Source organism: Microtus oregoni, unplaced genomic scaffold, assembly GCF_018167655.1.
Source record: "Microtus oregoni isolate MIOR12 unplaced genomic scaffold, Mior012 000016F_ref0000370, whole genome shotgun sequence".
Taxonomy (NCBI): domain Eukaryota; kingdom Metazoa; phylum Chordata; class Mammalia; order Rodentia; family Cricetidae; genus Microtus; species Microtus oregoni.
Window position 1 is genome coordinate 42,246,604 of NW_024543075.1, and position 14,818 is coordinate 42,261,421.

Consider the following 14,818-nt stretch of genomic DNA (forward strand, 5'->3'; position numbering starts at 1 on the left):
AAATCTAATTTGTTGATGTAGTGATTATGATTCCTTGTTTGTTACCTGTCCCTCACATTTTCCTTTGCTTCTCCCCTTTTGTTCTAAGCACAACAATTGCAAGAATTAACCTCATGTCAATCCTTCAGGTCAGATATATCAGAAAACAATATCCTCATAGGCAATGAGATGAGATATGAATAAATCTGACTTTTGTAAAATACCATTAAATCACTAGTTCATTTTCTTACACTGTCCTATTACTCCTTTTGTAAGTTAAAAAAAAATGATGTGTCAGGCATTCACAATAACATTGTGAATCCAAATAAAGGGATGGCTAAAGAGTCATTGATTCTAGGCCTCTTCTTCTTTCTGAATTACCATCCACATCTACTTCCATTTTGTCTTGTTATTATCTTTTTATTATTTATTCTGACAATAGTTTCTAAATCACAAGGAAACAGGAATACAAAAAGTTGCTTTGTATCTTTTGTTTGTCACAATCCAAATGGAAAGGAGCATGTCTTTCCCTGAAAAATTCTAGTATAAAGCGTAAATTAATATAATATTCAAGTTTAAAATCTTTGTGATGATAGCCCAGAAAAACATTTGATAGAATGTTGACTATAGAGATATCACATACATTCTACAAACAAGCAAGAAACCCCTCAAAGAAAAACTGCCTCTTGTCTTCAAACCCTGGATGACTACTGATAACCTGTTGCAGATCTCTTCGCTTTTTCTTGGGAAGTTGGAGCCATGAAGCTTCTGGTGAGAAGGACGCATCAAGTAGAGAAGGAAGCACCAAGTAGAAAAGCATCGTGATTGAACCATAAGATGGTAAAGCGGTTTTAGATAGAACCTTCTATAATTTGTGGCTCTTATGCTTCTCAAATGATCCCTTTCTCAGAAAGGAGGCCACACCCAATGTTTGTCAGAACACCTCCACTAGCTCGTAAACAGCTGGCAGAGCAGAACCAGGTGAATGCTTTTGGAACCGGGAACAATATCAACCCTTCGATATTTTATTCATGGAATTATCTGTCTTCTAAGAAGCTTTTGACCCCAATTTTCACCATCTCCCCATGCAACCTCCCACTTTATATACCAAGCCAAACCAAACTCAGGTCCCACTGACTACTTCATTGCAGGTTTTGTCCCTAATTTTAATGCTAGAGTAGAAGCTGCATGACAATTGTGTCTTCCTTGTCTGATACACACTATATGTGTCAAACAGATGCTAAAAATGTTGTCATCAATGACTTCAGTTAACCTTTAGAAACTCATTTAAATTTTTCTCTTCATTTCTGTTAACTCTTTTAATTTCATATTATATTATAATTAATAATTTCCCCTTCCCATTCCTCCTTCCAAACTTTCCCATCTAGTTCTCCTTGCTCTCTTTCAAATTCATAATCTCTTTTTCACTAATGATTGTTACATGTATATATGCATAAGTATACACATATATATTCCTAAATATGACCTGCTCAGTCTGGAATGTTATTTGTATGTATGTCTTTAGGGTCTACCAATACACACGGACAGCCTTAAAACTTTCTTAATGCAGATTCCTATTTTTTCTGTTCTGTTAAGTGCTTATTTATCGTCAGAGACAATTGAGTTTCTCTTCCTCCTGTCCTTCTCAGCTTGACCCCTGAATGATAATTCTTCATTTGCATACACCTCCAACTTTAACAACAAATTCATTTATCCTCTCTGGAAATTTGGAGAAGAGCTGCATCTCTGTTGTTGAAGTCTAGATGCCAACCCCTGTGTAAAACTTGCAATCGGAAACAGAACAAGGACTGAGTAAAATATTAATTCTTAATTAATAAGATTAACCACTTCTTATACTTTTAAAACTATCTTTTCAGGCAGTATATTTAGCTAGTTTTAGTGCTCATTGGAACTTTGAGAACATCAATTAATATGTAATTGTAATACATAGTCATGTATTTATCATTTTTTTTTATTTTTTAGTATCTTAAGTAACATTGAAATCAAGAATTATGTGCAGGTTTCTCTATGTAATCAGACTTTCATGGTTTATATAGCACACAGAGTTTGATCCATCAGCTTCTCAATCATGATAGTATTATTTCAGTCAGTCCGCAAACCAGTAGCTTTCAACTCAGATACCTACTGATTTGTCCTATTGATTTGATTCCAAACGACCACCATTCATCAACAAGCAATCATCTTTGTGCTCTTTTAAAAGCTTTCTGTTCCTATTCTCCTCCTTACTTTCCTGATTTATGGAAATGAGTCCTTTTTAGTGTTAGAATTCATGGTGCCTATAATACTGTTTGGCACATAACAGCGCCTGAAAAATATTTTGAAGATCATTGCCATCTCTCATGTTTAGAAAAATCTCATTCACCAGCAACAACACGTTGCACCCCAAATCGCTTACTGAGGGCAGCTTGGATCTGCCTGGATTTGAGACTATACACCAGAGGGTTTAGCAGTGGGGTCATGAGGAGGTAGGCATTGCTCATGGTGGTGTAGAGAAGTGGAGAAGTTTCCTGCGTGTAACGATGTAGCACTGCTAGGCTGATGAGAGGCAAGTAGAAAACCAGCACTGTGCAGAGGTGACAGGCGCAGGTTTGCAGGGATTTCCAGTTTCGATCTTGGATCCCCAATTTCATCACAGTGCCCAAGATCTTCACGTATGAAACTACAATGAAGATTGCATCCACTGCAAATGTACAAAGTACACAGACCAATCCGTAGATGCTACTGACCGTGACATCTCCACAGGCCAAGTTCAGCATATCTGGGTAGTAGCAGTAGGAGTGTGAGAGGATGTTGGCTCCACAGAAAGGAAATGTCCTGAGAAAAAAAGGCAGCGGGGCCAATAGCGTGGCTCCTCGTATGAGGGCCGCACCACTGAGGCAGACAACAGTTTGGTGAGTCAGGATCCTTGTATAGTTTAATGGAGCACAGATAGCCACTAAGCGGTCAAAAGCCATGGCCACCAGAACACCTGATTCCACAGAGGAGAGAGTGTGGATAAAGAACATTTGAGTCAGACAGGCATCCAAACCGACGTCATGGATATCAAACCAGAAGATGGCCAAGACACTAGGCATTGTTGACAATGAAAGGCCAAGATCAGTAAGGGCTAGCATAGCCAAGAAATAAAACTGGGGTTCGTGAAGGCTCTGCTCTGCTCTAACTAGAAGGAGGAGTAGAATATTGCCCCCAAGTGCTACCAGGTACAGGAGACAAAAAGGGATGGAGATCCACATATGTGCAGCCTCTAGACCAGGAATCCCAATGAAGGAAAAAGTGGGCCAATCGGACGTATTACTCGGACCTGACATGGCGAGATGTAGATGGGATTGGAATTCAGGACACTCACAGTTCTACAAAAGAGAAATCAAATCAGAAAACTTTAAAACGCAGTATAAAGTAAAATGGAAATTTTATATTTGGAATAGCAAAATTGAAGCATGGGAATTTCAAACTTTGTCATCCAATTATAGGCAGAGATTGTGGGACAATTAGAATTCTTAGAAAATGCTGAGAGGATATAAAATTGTACAGTTTTTATGGAAAATGATTTGGCAGTCTCTTTTAAAGTAAAACACAGATTTACGATTTCCTGATTATTTACCCAGTGATTGCATTACTTTGAATTTGTTTAAAAGATATACTTAGAATTATTCCTATGCACTATTTATGATAGACAAAAAAACTGAGAAGAAAATGATTACACATTTATTGTTAAATGAAAAAATAAACCACAAAAGATCCATACAATTTCCATTTTAAAAGGAAGAAATCACTGAAAGACAAAACAGCAGGAATTGCTCACTATGAAAACAAAGAGAAAAACAAAGTATGAATGCTGCTATATTCATGAAGACAAATTTGCTTTAGCAATAAATTCAAGGAGAGCTCATTAGAGAGACTGGGAGTAACAGGTTGTAAGGTTTGTGGCTGGTTATACACGTTAATCACTGGTGAACCGTTAGGAAAAGTGTGTGCTTTCTTCCATAATCCTGACCTTTAACTGATTCCTAAAGAAAATGCATGTATGTTTGTGAAACTACTAGAGTCTGAGTTCAGAACTTTCTAATGTCAAGAACAAAGCTCAGGCTTCTGTGTCTTACACTCTCAACTATTAGACCCTGTAGATCACCCTCACTGTAGTGACTGAACTAACAGAGCTCTGCAATCACCCTGACATGTTTGTTTAAATATATTTTCAGCGTTTTCTCTGTTCCGAGTCCTAAATCCCTGATGTATACTTCCATTCTTGCCACACTCGAGGATCTCTTTGCATGTACATTGTACAATATATAGTTTATTTTTAGTTATTTTAACTCTTATTAATCTGCATAGACTTTTTGTATATTTTTTTCAGAAAAATGAGTGAACTGATCATCCATGAAACACCTGATTATTTGCTTTGTGGTTAGGAGGATAAGAAGTGAGAAAGAATTGTAATGGATTTGATTATAATTTGCAATGCATGAGAGGTTTGTCTTTAGTTACCTTTTTATGCTGATTTTCCTGTTTGAATGAGACTATTATTATTTGACTCATCTATCCTTAAAATCAGAAATAGCAGAATAAATTACTTTCATAGAGATTAATACTGATAAATTCGTTGCTCATAAAATCTAAATTTATATTCTTTTCTCAGTTTGTTAATTTACCCATTCCCTCAAGCCCAGTGCTGTAGCTGGACCATCTTTTCTTTGTATCTTTCATACCTTGAGTGAAATTCTGTTTAAATTTTATTAATTTTTAAATAACCACAATTTTATCTCCGCCAAAGAACATCATCTCATTACCTCGCAGGATTAACAGCGTTTAGTTCTGTAGTTACATAAGAGTTGGAATTCTGATTATGTATTTATCTCCACCTACTCATACTAAAATATTTGCTTTTACAACACTTTGAGTGTTTTTGAGACATTTTCTGAAATATGTACGCGATTACTATCAATGATATTTTAATAAATGTATATAAATTTGACTTAATTCAAATGATTGAACTTAGTAAGTTTATTTCAACAATATTTTATTTCTGTTAGTTAAACTTGCAATAATAGTGCTATATTTTAATGTTGTTATGTGGATTAATTCTATGAAATGAGAGTGAAAAAGAAATTAGTGCACTTTCTAAATTTTATCAATTAGCAATCCTTTCTGTTCTGCCATAGAATTCAGTTTAACATAACCCTTCTAGGTAAATTTCAAATATTGCAAAAAAAATTCTATGTTATTTTTGTAAATCAAAAAAATCTGTGTATATACTAAGCCTAAGATATGATTTAAACTATATATGTATACATATACATGAACTCATTAAGATGATGCATAAGATACTATAGTGAGTTGTGCATGAATTAGATTCTAGATATATATATATATGTGTGTGTGTGTGCATACATATGTAAATATATGTATCCATACACAAACATATATAACATCTAAAATATATAAATTATCTTTATGAATCATTCATATACTTGAGAGTATTGTACAAAATTAAGCTTAAGTTTATCCTGTTCCTCATCACTAATTTTAGCTTAAAAAATAGTGGATGAAAGAAAATGGAAATATAAATAAACAAACCTGAAGATATACTCAGAAACACATATGAAATAAAAATAAAAAAAATAAGAATGAAATTAACACTGTGTTAAGTAATTTAACCAGTTCCATATTCCAGTGGTAAAGTCACAACACGTTTACTGGATCATAGTACTGGAGTTTCTATAGACACATAGACTAAGTAAATACTATTGATAGTTTGTGTGAAAAAACCTAAGGGATAAGGATATATAGATACTAAATAAAATATTATTTATAGAGCTATACAGCTTTTCCTTTTCAAAGTCAACTATAATATTACACACATTATCACACATTCTTTGAGTTAGAAGTCACCTGTTAGAGACAAATTACCAACCTTATGAAAATGTTTAAACAGAAGCATGTATGCAGTATTGAAACTATCAAGTAGTGGAAAAGCTCCCTACGCAGATAAATCCCAGCTTATTAAACTGGTAGTTTTAATCTGGCTTGACATAGTCCTGGTCATAATTTGAATGTTTGAATATCTTGGAATTTGTGAATAAAATAACAGATATCATTAGAAAGCACAAGTGAAATATTTGTGTGAAAGAAAGGGCTTTCTTTGGGTTAACTGCTGAGTGAGGAGGCTTCTCCCTAAGCACGTGGCATTCTCTACAATACCACATGAACTGGATTAATGGTTTATATAATTCTCATGCATGCTTGAAAAACTGACTCTCAGAAAAGTTGTCAAACTAAACAAAATAAAGCAAAACCAAAAACCACAGTGCCCATTCAGCTTTCTAAAATACAGTGTGAACTCGGCACTGACTCCTCAGCTATTGGCAAAGACGATAAATAGTACATAGAAAATACAGCTAATCAAAAACGTAATTTTAATCATTTACCCAAACATCAAATTCTCTAATAAAATTTCCAAAGCAAACACTTTCTAACTCAGCAATATAATCCCTTTAGTTTTGATCATTTTTGTCATGGAAAACAAATTACTGGTGTGTGTGGTTTTTTTTTAGTCACTGAATTAAATGACAAGTGGTTGTTTCATACAGCACTGTTTGAGTGGACTTTCTCAGAGCTCAGTAGCAGCTATCACTTCTTTCCAGAATACTTCACTCACTGTGTGGTAGTAGCCAGCCTCCTCTTGTTCAGAAGCATCTGTTGCAGGCTTCTCCTCTTTGAGTCAGGAAGCTCTTCACTCAGCGTTGAGAGGAAGAATCTTACCTCAAGGGTTTATTACTGATTTATAGACTCCAGGTCTCCCAGGTGCCTGACAAGCTCTACTGAGACTTTAAAGGTTCAGGGAATTCCTAAATATCCTAGGAAAAAACCCTTAAATTTATCTTTGTTCCAGGGGATTTGAGGAGAAGACTGCTTTTCTTACAGACCTGCCTTAGTATGCTGGAGGTAGGGATAAGTATCATTTTAGCAGAAAATGAAGTTCTGGCCAATTTCTTCCTTTATTGTATGAAAGGCAAGTTGATGTGAAAATGTGTAAAGGTGCCATGTATTCATAGATGCGGTCAAGCATCTAGGATTAGTGAGCTTTTAAATAGGTAAAGAGATTGCTTAGGAGAAATCTTACTAAAAATATGTGAGTATATGACATCCAATGTCAAAAATGCATGGCTACTTCATGTGACTTTGAAGCCCACTTACCTGGTTCTCCTCTCTAAGAGTAACATGGGATGATGTCTTGAATTTAATATGATATTAAATATATCACTTTAAATCACCTGGCTGAATTGCAAGTTTAATTTTCTATTTGAATTTTAGAATTTCCCCTTATAAAAAGACCGAGAAAATTTATCTGTTATCTTACAGTTTATGGACATTCACAAAACATTTTTTAAAAACCTGAAACCATTACTTTTGAGTTTTCTGTAAATGTGAAAAATACCTATACTTACTCTGTCCTCAGCTTTTTCCTTCACTGCCCTACATGATAATATCACAGCAACATCTCACATATCTCTCCAGTGATCTTTCTCAACATCAAGTCATTTTGTTTATTATCTGTGTTCTTATAAATTCAGAATTTACATCACCCAAATATCAGTACATTTTCCATTTAAGGTTTTCCCCCCGCTTCCCCCAAGACAGTGTTTCTTTGTGAAACAGTCCAGGCTGTCCTGGAACTCACTTTGTAGACCAGACTGACCTCAAATTCACAGATATCCACCTAATTCTGCCTCCTGAGTGCTGGAATTAAACACATGCACCACCATGGCCCAGCTCCACTTAAGTGTTTAAGTAAAATTCCTACTAATGTAAACAACATACCAATTGATTACCCAAAAGTATAAATGATACATGAAGAAGATTTTATGTATTTATATGTGTATGAACATAAACATATATGCATATAACAGCAATTGGTGGAAAAGAGGCCATGAATCTGAAATGGAATAAGTAGGGGTATATGGAAGAGGCTGGAGGAAAGGAAGGCAAAAAGGAAACATTTTAATTATAATCTCGAAAAAATTAACAACAACAACAATAATAATAATAATAGTTGATTGTACCTTGAGCCCATTCCTGGCAATGCCTGACCTACTGTTCATCGGCAGGGTCTTATGGAGATCAGTGAGGCTTTAGCTGCAATTTTTGCTACTGAGAAAGTAAGGAAAAGTGAGGATAATGCCTTCAGTTTTGTGTCTAGTGGGGCCCTAACAAATTCTAATAAATATCTCTGATGAAAAATTTTCACAGATGGCCCTGCCTAAAAGCAAACAGGTCCCAAAACAACCCAAAAGTTATATCTGGGAAGGAGTCTGACATAGGGGAGCATAGTGTGGGATGGGTTTTGGGGTTATGGGAATAGAAGGAAGATAAGTGAGTGTGAAGGGAGAAAATATTAGAACAAACTGTGCAATATAAAATAAGGAAGAAACTAAATTAATGAACATAAAAACTATTATTGCTTTTTCAACCGATGTTTCTATTGATTTATGAGATTGTTGCTATTTATTAAGGTACAAAAATACTAGATAATAATTTCATAGACTCAAATTAGTCTATACAATTATAGAGATTAATGTAAACCATAGCATGTTCTATTCCTATAGCACAATGAAAAATATTTTGAAAGTTTCCTTATACAGCCAGGTCATATTTGTCTTTTTTTACTCTCATGAATAAAACTTATTTAGTTGTGGAATGTTTTATAAGAAGTTGATTTAATTCTGGATTATGTTTCATGTATCTACTTAACTTTGATACTAACTGCAAAAAATGTTTGATAGCATTGGGGACATTTATTGCTTGTATAGTTGAGATATTTGCTCTTTAAGAAAATCACTGGCTATCTCAATGTCAGATTGAGTAAACATTTGATTTTTAGAATATAAAGTACTTGAAAAAGAAGTTACTTGCTGACTAGGCTCTCCTTGGGGAAAAGACAAAGCTGAAGGAAATTGCCATAAGAATGATAGTAAATAACTGAAAATGCAATCCTCCCTTGTGGAGAGCCTTTCCTACCCAAGTGCCACAGATCACACATGACGCAAGATAGCTTTGAGTGTGGTCCAACACAAAACCATAGTTTTCCTTAAAAATGTCTTGAGGGTTTTTTTTTTCAATCATATTGTGACTAGTATGAGCTCCATAGGTGCCATCATCTTGCAATGTCAAAAGGCTGAATGGACAAACTTGGCTGACCTTCTAATGACAGGACTTAATATGAACGCATGATAGACATCTTCCCTGTATCTGTCCTCTTCCTTATTTCATTCTATTACAGATTCACTGATTTTAATCAGTGGCATAGATACACATTTCTACAAGTTCAATGAGAGTAACTCTTCCAGTTCAATTGCATATTAAAATATTGCTTTTAAAAAGGTGTTATTATTTTCTCCCCGGCAATTTGGTCTACTTCCCATAGCCAAGAGGATAACTATATGTTTTTCCTTGGGTTCACTTTCTTATTTAGCTTCTTTAGGTTCACCAATTGTAGACTCCGTGACCCTTATTTATGGCTAGAAACTAATTATGAGTGAGTACATCCCATGTTCATCTTTTTGGGTCTGGGTTACCTCACTCAGTATAGTGTTTTCTATTTCCATCCATTTGCATGCAAAATTCGAGAAGTCATTGTTTTTTACTGCAGCGTAGTACTCTAATGTTGATATATTCCACACTTTCTTCATCCATTCTTCCATTGAAGGGCATCTAGGTTGTTTCCAGGTTCTGACTATTACAAATAATACTGCTATGAACATAGTTGAACAAATGCTCTTGTCATATGATAGGGCATCTCTTGGGTATATTCCCAAGAGTGGTATTGCTGGGTCCAGGGGTAGGTTGATCCCGAATTTCCTGAGAAACCGAAACACTGACTTCCAAAGTGGTTGCACAAGATTGCATTCCCACCAGCAATGGATAAGGGTACCCCCTTCCTCCACAGCCTCTCCAGGAGTGAGATGGGGGTAAGGGGAGATGGGGAGAGAAAAGGGAGAAGGGGAGGATGGGGGGAACTTGGGGAAAAAGGATGATTGGGATAAAGGAAGGTTGGATAGGGGAGCACAGAAGCACAATTCTTAGTTAAGGGAGCCACCTTAGGGTTGGCAAGAGACTTGAACCTAGAGTGGCTCCTAGGAGCCCAAGGCGATGTCCCTAGTCAGTTCCTTGGGCAGCTGAGGATAGGGAACCTGAAATGACCCTATCCTATAGCAATACTGACGAATACCTTGCATATCACCATAGAACCTTCATCTGGTGATGGATGGAGATAGAGACAGAGACCCACACTGGAGCACTGGACTGAGCTCCCAAGGTCCCAATGAGGAGCAGAAGGAGGGAGAAGATGATCAAGAAGTCAGGACCACGAGGGATGCACCTACCCACTGAGACAGTGGAGCTGATCTATTGGGAGCTCACCAAGGCCAGCTGGACTGTGACTGAAAAAGCATGGGATAAAACCGGACTCTCTGAACATGGCGAACAATGAGGACTGATGAGAAGCCAAGGACAATGGCATGGGGTTTTGATCCTACTTAATGTTCTGGCTTTGTGGGAACCTAGCCAGTTTCGATGTTCACCTTCCTAGATATGGACGGAAGGGGGAGGACCTTGGACTTTCCACAGGGCAGGGAACCCTGACTGCTCTTTGGACTGGAGAGGGAGGGGGAGAGGAGTAGGGGGAGGAGGAGCAGGGTGGGAGGAGAGGGAGGGAAATGGGAGGCTGGGAGAAGGCGGAAACTTGTTTTGTTTTTCCTTTTCTCAATAAAATAAAGGTGTTATTAATCAATAATTGCTTGTAAATGAAGCTGGCTTTTGGGAGCTTGATGAAAACAAATTCATGTGTGCATCCATGTTCATTTAACATGATAATGAGAATGAGCAATCTAATCAAGAGACTTTGGATAGATGAAACTTAGAAAGAGGTCTGCAAACACATTTTTTAAAAAAAAATGACAGGTATCTCTAAAGGAAAACACGGACTTAGGTTTCAAAGCTCCTTATTGGTGAACCAAATATTGACAGTTCGGAACCTGGGCACAGAAGTTTAAGCTGTTTATTATACATCTAAGTAGCAAAGAACCAAGTCATCATAGTTCAGACTTGGAGGAGACCATATTATAAAAGAAAAAAAAATCATGTAGTCTTATTAAGTAAAAATTTTTGCATGAAAAGTTAACTAAGATGTTTGAAAATTTATAGTGAAAGTTTTCTAAAAAGGTAAAAGACAAACACTCATTTCTCTGGAAGGCATACTGGTGGAACAACTTTATACTCAAAACCATAATAAAACATTAGTGGCATTATTGCTTTTTGATGTCTTTCTCTCTGAGGAAATTTCTTTGAGCAAATGAAAAATAGGTAGAAATATTTTGGTTCCACAGTTCATATATAAACAGTTCATGAGATCTATAGCTTATCATTACTGTTGCTGGGAATAGAAGGAGTATTTCAAACTATATTTAGATGTTTTCTGTTTGTTACAATTGGGAAATGACCTTGAAAATTTAAGCCTTTTCCTGAATTCTGTAAGGCTTTTCATACATCAGTTATTTGCTGTGTCTCAAGGGGAAATGTGAACACCCATACACACAATTGCTTAGCACACATTTATATCCGTGTCTTGTTGTTGAACCTTAACACAGTGATATAAAAAGGACAATAGTCTTATTTAATTTTTGGAAGTGATCAATCCATAAGTTTGCATAAGTTATCTGATACTGTGTTTTCAATTTAATCCTCTTTATCAGAACATCTGATGGAAGGAGAGCTACTCTGTGCAGATGGAAGCAAGTTCAGATATGCTGCTGCACGTAGTAGGCTAGGTACAATGATAATGTGATGTGGGAGTCCCCTATGTGTGTTGTGATTACCATTAATGAATAAAGAAACTTCTTTAAACCCAAAGCAAGGCAGAACTTAGGTAGACAGGGAAAGCTAGGCTGAATGCTGGGAGAAAGAAGAGCCGAGTCAGAGGGACACTATAGAGCTGCCACCAGAGATAGATGTGCTGAAATTTTGCCGATAGTCCATGACCTCATGGTGATATACAGATTAATAGAAATTGGTTAAATTAAGATGTAAAAGTTAGCCAATAAGAAGTTAGATCTAATGGGCCAAGCAGTGATTTAAATAATACAGTTTCTGTGTGATTTCTGTTCTAAGCTAGTCAGGCAACCAGGAAACAACAAGCGGCCTCTCTCCTTCTATACAGATTGGTGTACCAATGTGGGTAACTACATCCACCTAAAACCTGAGAGGGCTTGAAAAGGAATTCTAGACACTAAAAAACAAGTTTAGCTGCATTTTTTTTTTTCAAATGGGCTTTGCTTAGGGTGGCATGCTGTGGCTCCTTTTTTTTTTTTTTTTTTTTTTTTTATTTTTTTTATTTTCGAGACAGGGTTTCTCTGTAGCTTTTGGTTCCTGTCCTGGAAATAGCTCTTGTAGACCAGGCTGGCCTCGAACTCACAGAGATCCACCTGCCTCTGCCTCCCTAGTGCTGGGATTAAAGGCATGCCCGGCTGCTATGGCTCCTTTAAGAGAGGTCTTACTGATTTAGTGGTAGCAGCTGTACTGTTTCAAAATGGCAGCTTCCTGGCCATGGGCCTTGCTGCTAGCATGAACTCTGACTCTTTCAGGAAACAAAACATTTGAATGGGGTTTGTGTGAAGCACGCTGCGGCTTGACTGGGGGCAACATAGACTGGTTGTATGCCTGGAAGTGGGATGGTGTGTGCACCTCAGAGGCACAAGTGCCTCCACCATACTGGACTGGGCAGAGCAAGCAGGAATATAACCAAGTAATGATGAAGCTTAAGTTTTAAGAAATGCTTGGCATTTTAAAAAGTGCTCTTATACAATAAAGTATTATAGATACACAATAAAGACAAATCCAGATGTAAAAGAACTCTAAACAAGTCACAATGTTGGATAAGTGTATGCAGGCTTGGGGATAAAAATAGACAGTCATATATTAAAGGAAGTAAAGAAAAATAAGTCACACAAAAATGAAAAATTCACAGAGAGTCTGGATTATGTATATTATTGTCTTATCTTTGAATTTTTTTGATTGTGAAGGAGCTAAGTACAGAGAGACATTTCATTGTATGGGCTGATAAGCTAAGCCAGCACGTATATTATAAAGGTATCATGACTTTGAAATTTGGGTCTAAGGATATGTTGCTTAGGAAAAGAGGTTCTTCTTTTGTTTCCACAGAATTAGAACCTGTGGATTGCTTCCAAACTGGTGTGGTTTGATGGAACAAGACCCCTGAAGGTCACCATGAATATCCCCCCAAAATACTACACCCAACAATCAGTAGGAAGCAGTATGGAGAAAACTATGCCCATATTTTCAAATATTCTTTGTAAATGTTTCTTTACATTTAAAGGGGATATGCTATAGAGGTGGATACTTTGCATTGGTATGGATCTTGGTTTATTGTTACAAGTTTTAGGTCAATTTTGTTATATGTATATTTCTGCTCTTGATTAAAGTATTGTGTTTGTGCAATTCATTTAAAATGCAATGTCTAATTAAAATATTTGTTAGAAGATAGTCATCTATAATAGTGAAGCTTATAATCATGTTAGATTTTCTAAATATATAAACATATATTTCAGTTAGATAGGTTATTCTTCAAATCTTTCAGAGACCTTCAGAATATAGCATTCAACATGTTTTAAGAGTTTAATACTTTTCATGACAATGAGATACATCTGCTCCTGGCAGCAAAAGCTAATTCAAGAGGAAGATGGGCATTGAAGAGGTCCCTTATGGAGTTGGTTAGCTATTTGGGAGAGAAACTGCTCTTGCCTGGACTGGTGAACTGGATATGCAGTACCCACAAAGAAATGACTGCTGAACTTGCCTAAAGGTGAGATGATCCTTCAGGGTTCCTGCTTCATGAAAGAGTTTACCAGACATTCTGCAGGACACAGAAGAAAATTACAGATAAAATGCCAATATAGGCAGAGCCGTCTTTAACATTTCCTGATTCATAAAAAAGTCTGCTGGATACTATGGGCAAGTAGACTGAAGGTGGGTGCCCCAACAGCACAGAAAAACTTTGGGTGACTGTCCAGGCAGTGATATGTCTCCGTCAATTCTAGAGTTTGGGAAGTTACTTACAATGTACTTCCTGTTTATTTAGGTAATATTATATACTTCTGGAGTCTTTGATGGAGTTGAAGAATTTATAGTTATAGCTTTCCTTGGTTATGATAAAAGATAAAGTAGATATAAATATTGTAACTGTAATTCTTATTTTATATATGTTTTGCTATATGTAAGTTTACTATGTTAAAGTTCAAACCTTCCTTTTTTATTTAAACAGAAAAGGGGAGGTGATGTGCGATTTCCCTCTGTATGCTGTGATTGCCATTAATGAATAAAGAAAGTGTTTTAAACCTATAACAAAGCAGAACTTAGGTAGACAGGGAAAACTAGGCTGAATGCTGGGAGAAAGAAGAGCCAAGTCAGAGGGACACCATAGAGCTGCCACCAGAGATAGATGTGCTGAAACTTTGCCGGTAGGCCATCACCTTGTGACGATATACAGATTAATAGAAATGGGTTAAATTAAAATATAAGCATTAGCCAATAAGAAGCTAGAGCTAATGGGCCAAGCAGTGAATTAAATAATATAGTTTCTGTGTGATTTTGGGTCTAAGCTAGCTGGGCAGCCAGGAACCAACAATAATGTGTGGGAACTGCAGCCCAGAGTTGATATCCTTGCCCCCATTTCAGGTGCTTACCTGCAAAGAAAACATAATAAATTCCCTCTGCTCCTGGAGAGGGGGCAGGAATTTTGACTACATGC

The 14,818-nt window shown here is 36.5% G+C and overlaps 1 protein-coding gene across 1 annotated transcript; it reads right to left on the minus strand.

Annotated features, from left to right (window-relative positions):
• Positions 1-2,354: 2,354 nt before the first annotated feature.
• On the minus strand, positions 2,355-3,308 carry LOC121457467 (olfactory receptor 51G2-like). The gene has a single exon (XM_041666146.1). It carries the CDS (start codon positions 3,306-3,308, stop codon positions 2,355-2,357), a length of 954 nt encoding a protein of 317 aa, XP_041522080.1.
• Between the last annotated feature and the right edge of the window lie 11,510 nt (positions 3,309-14,818).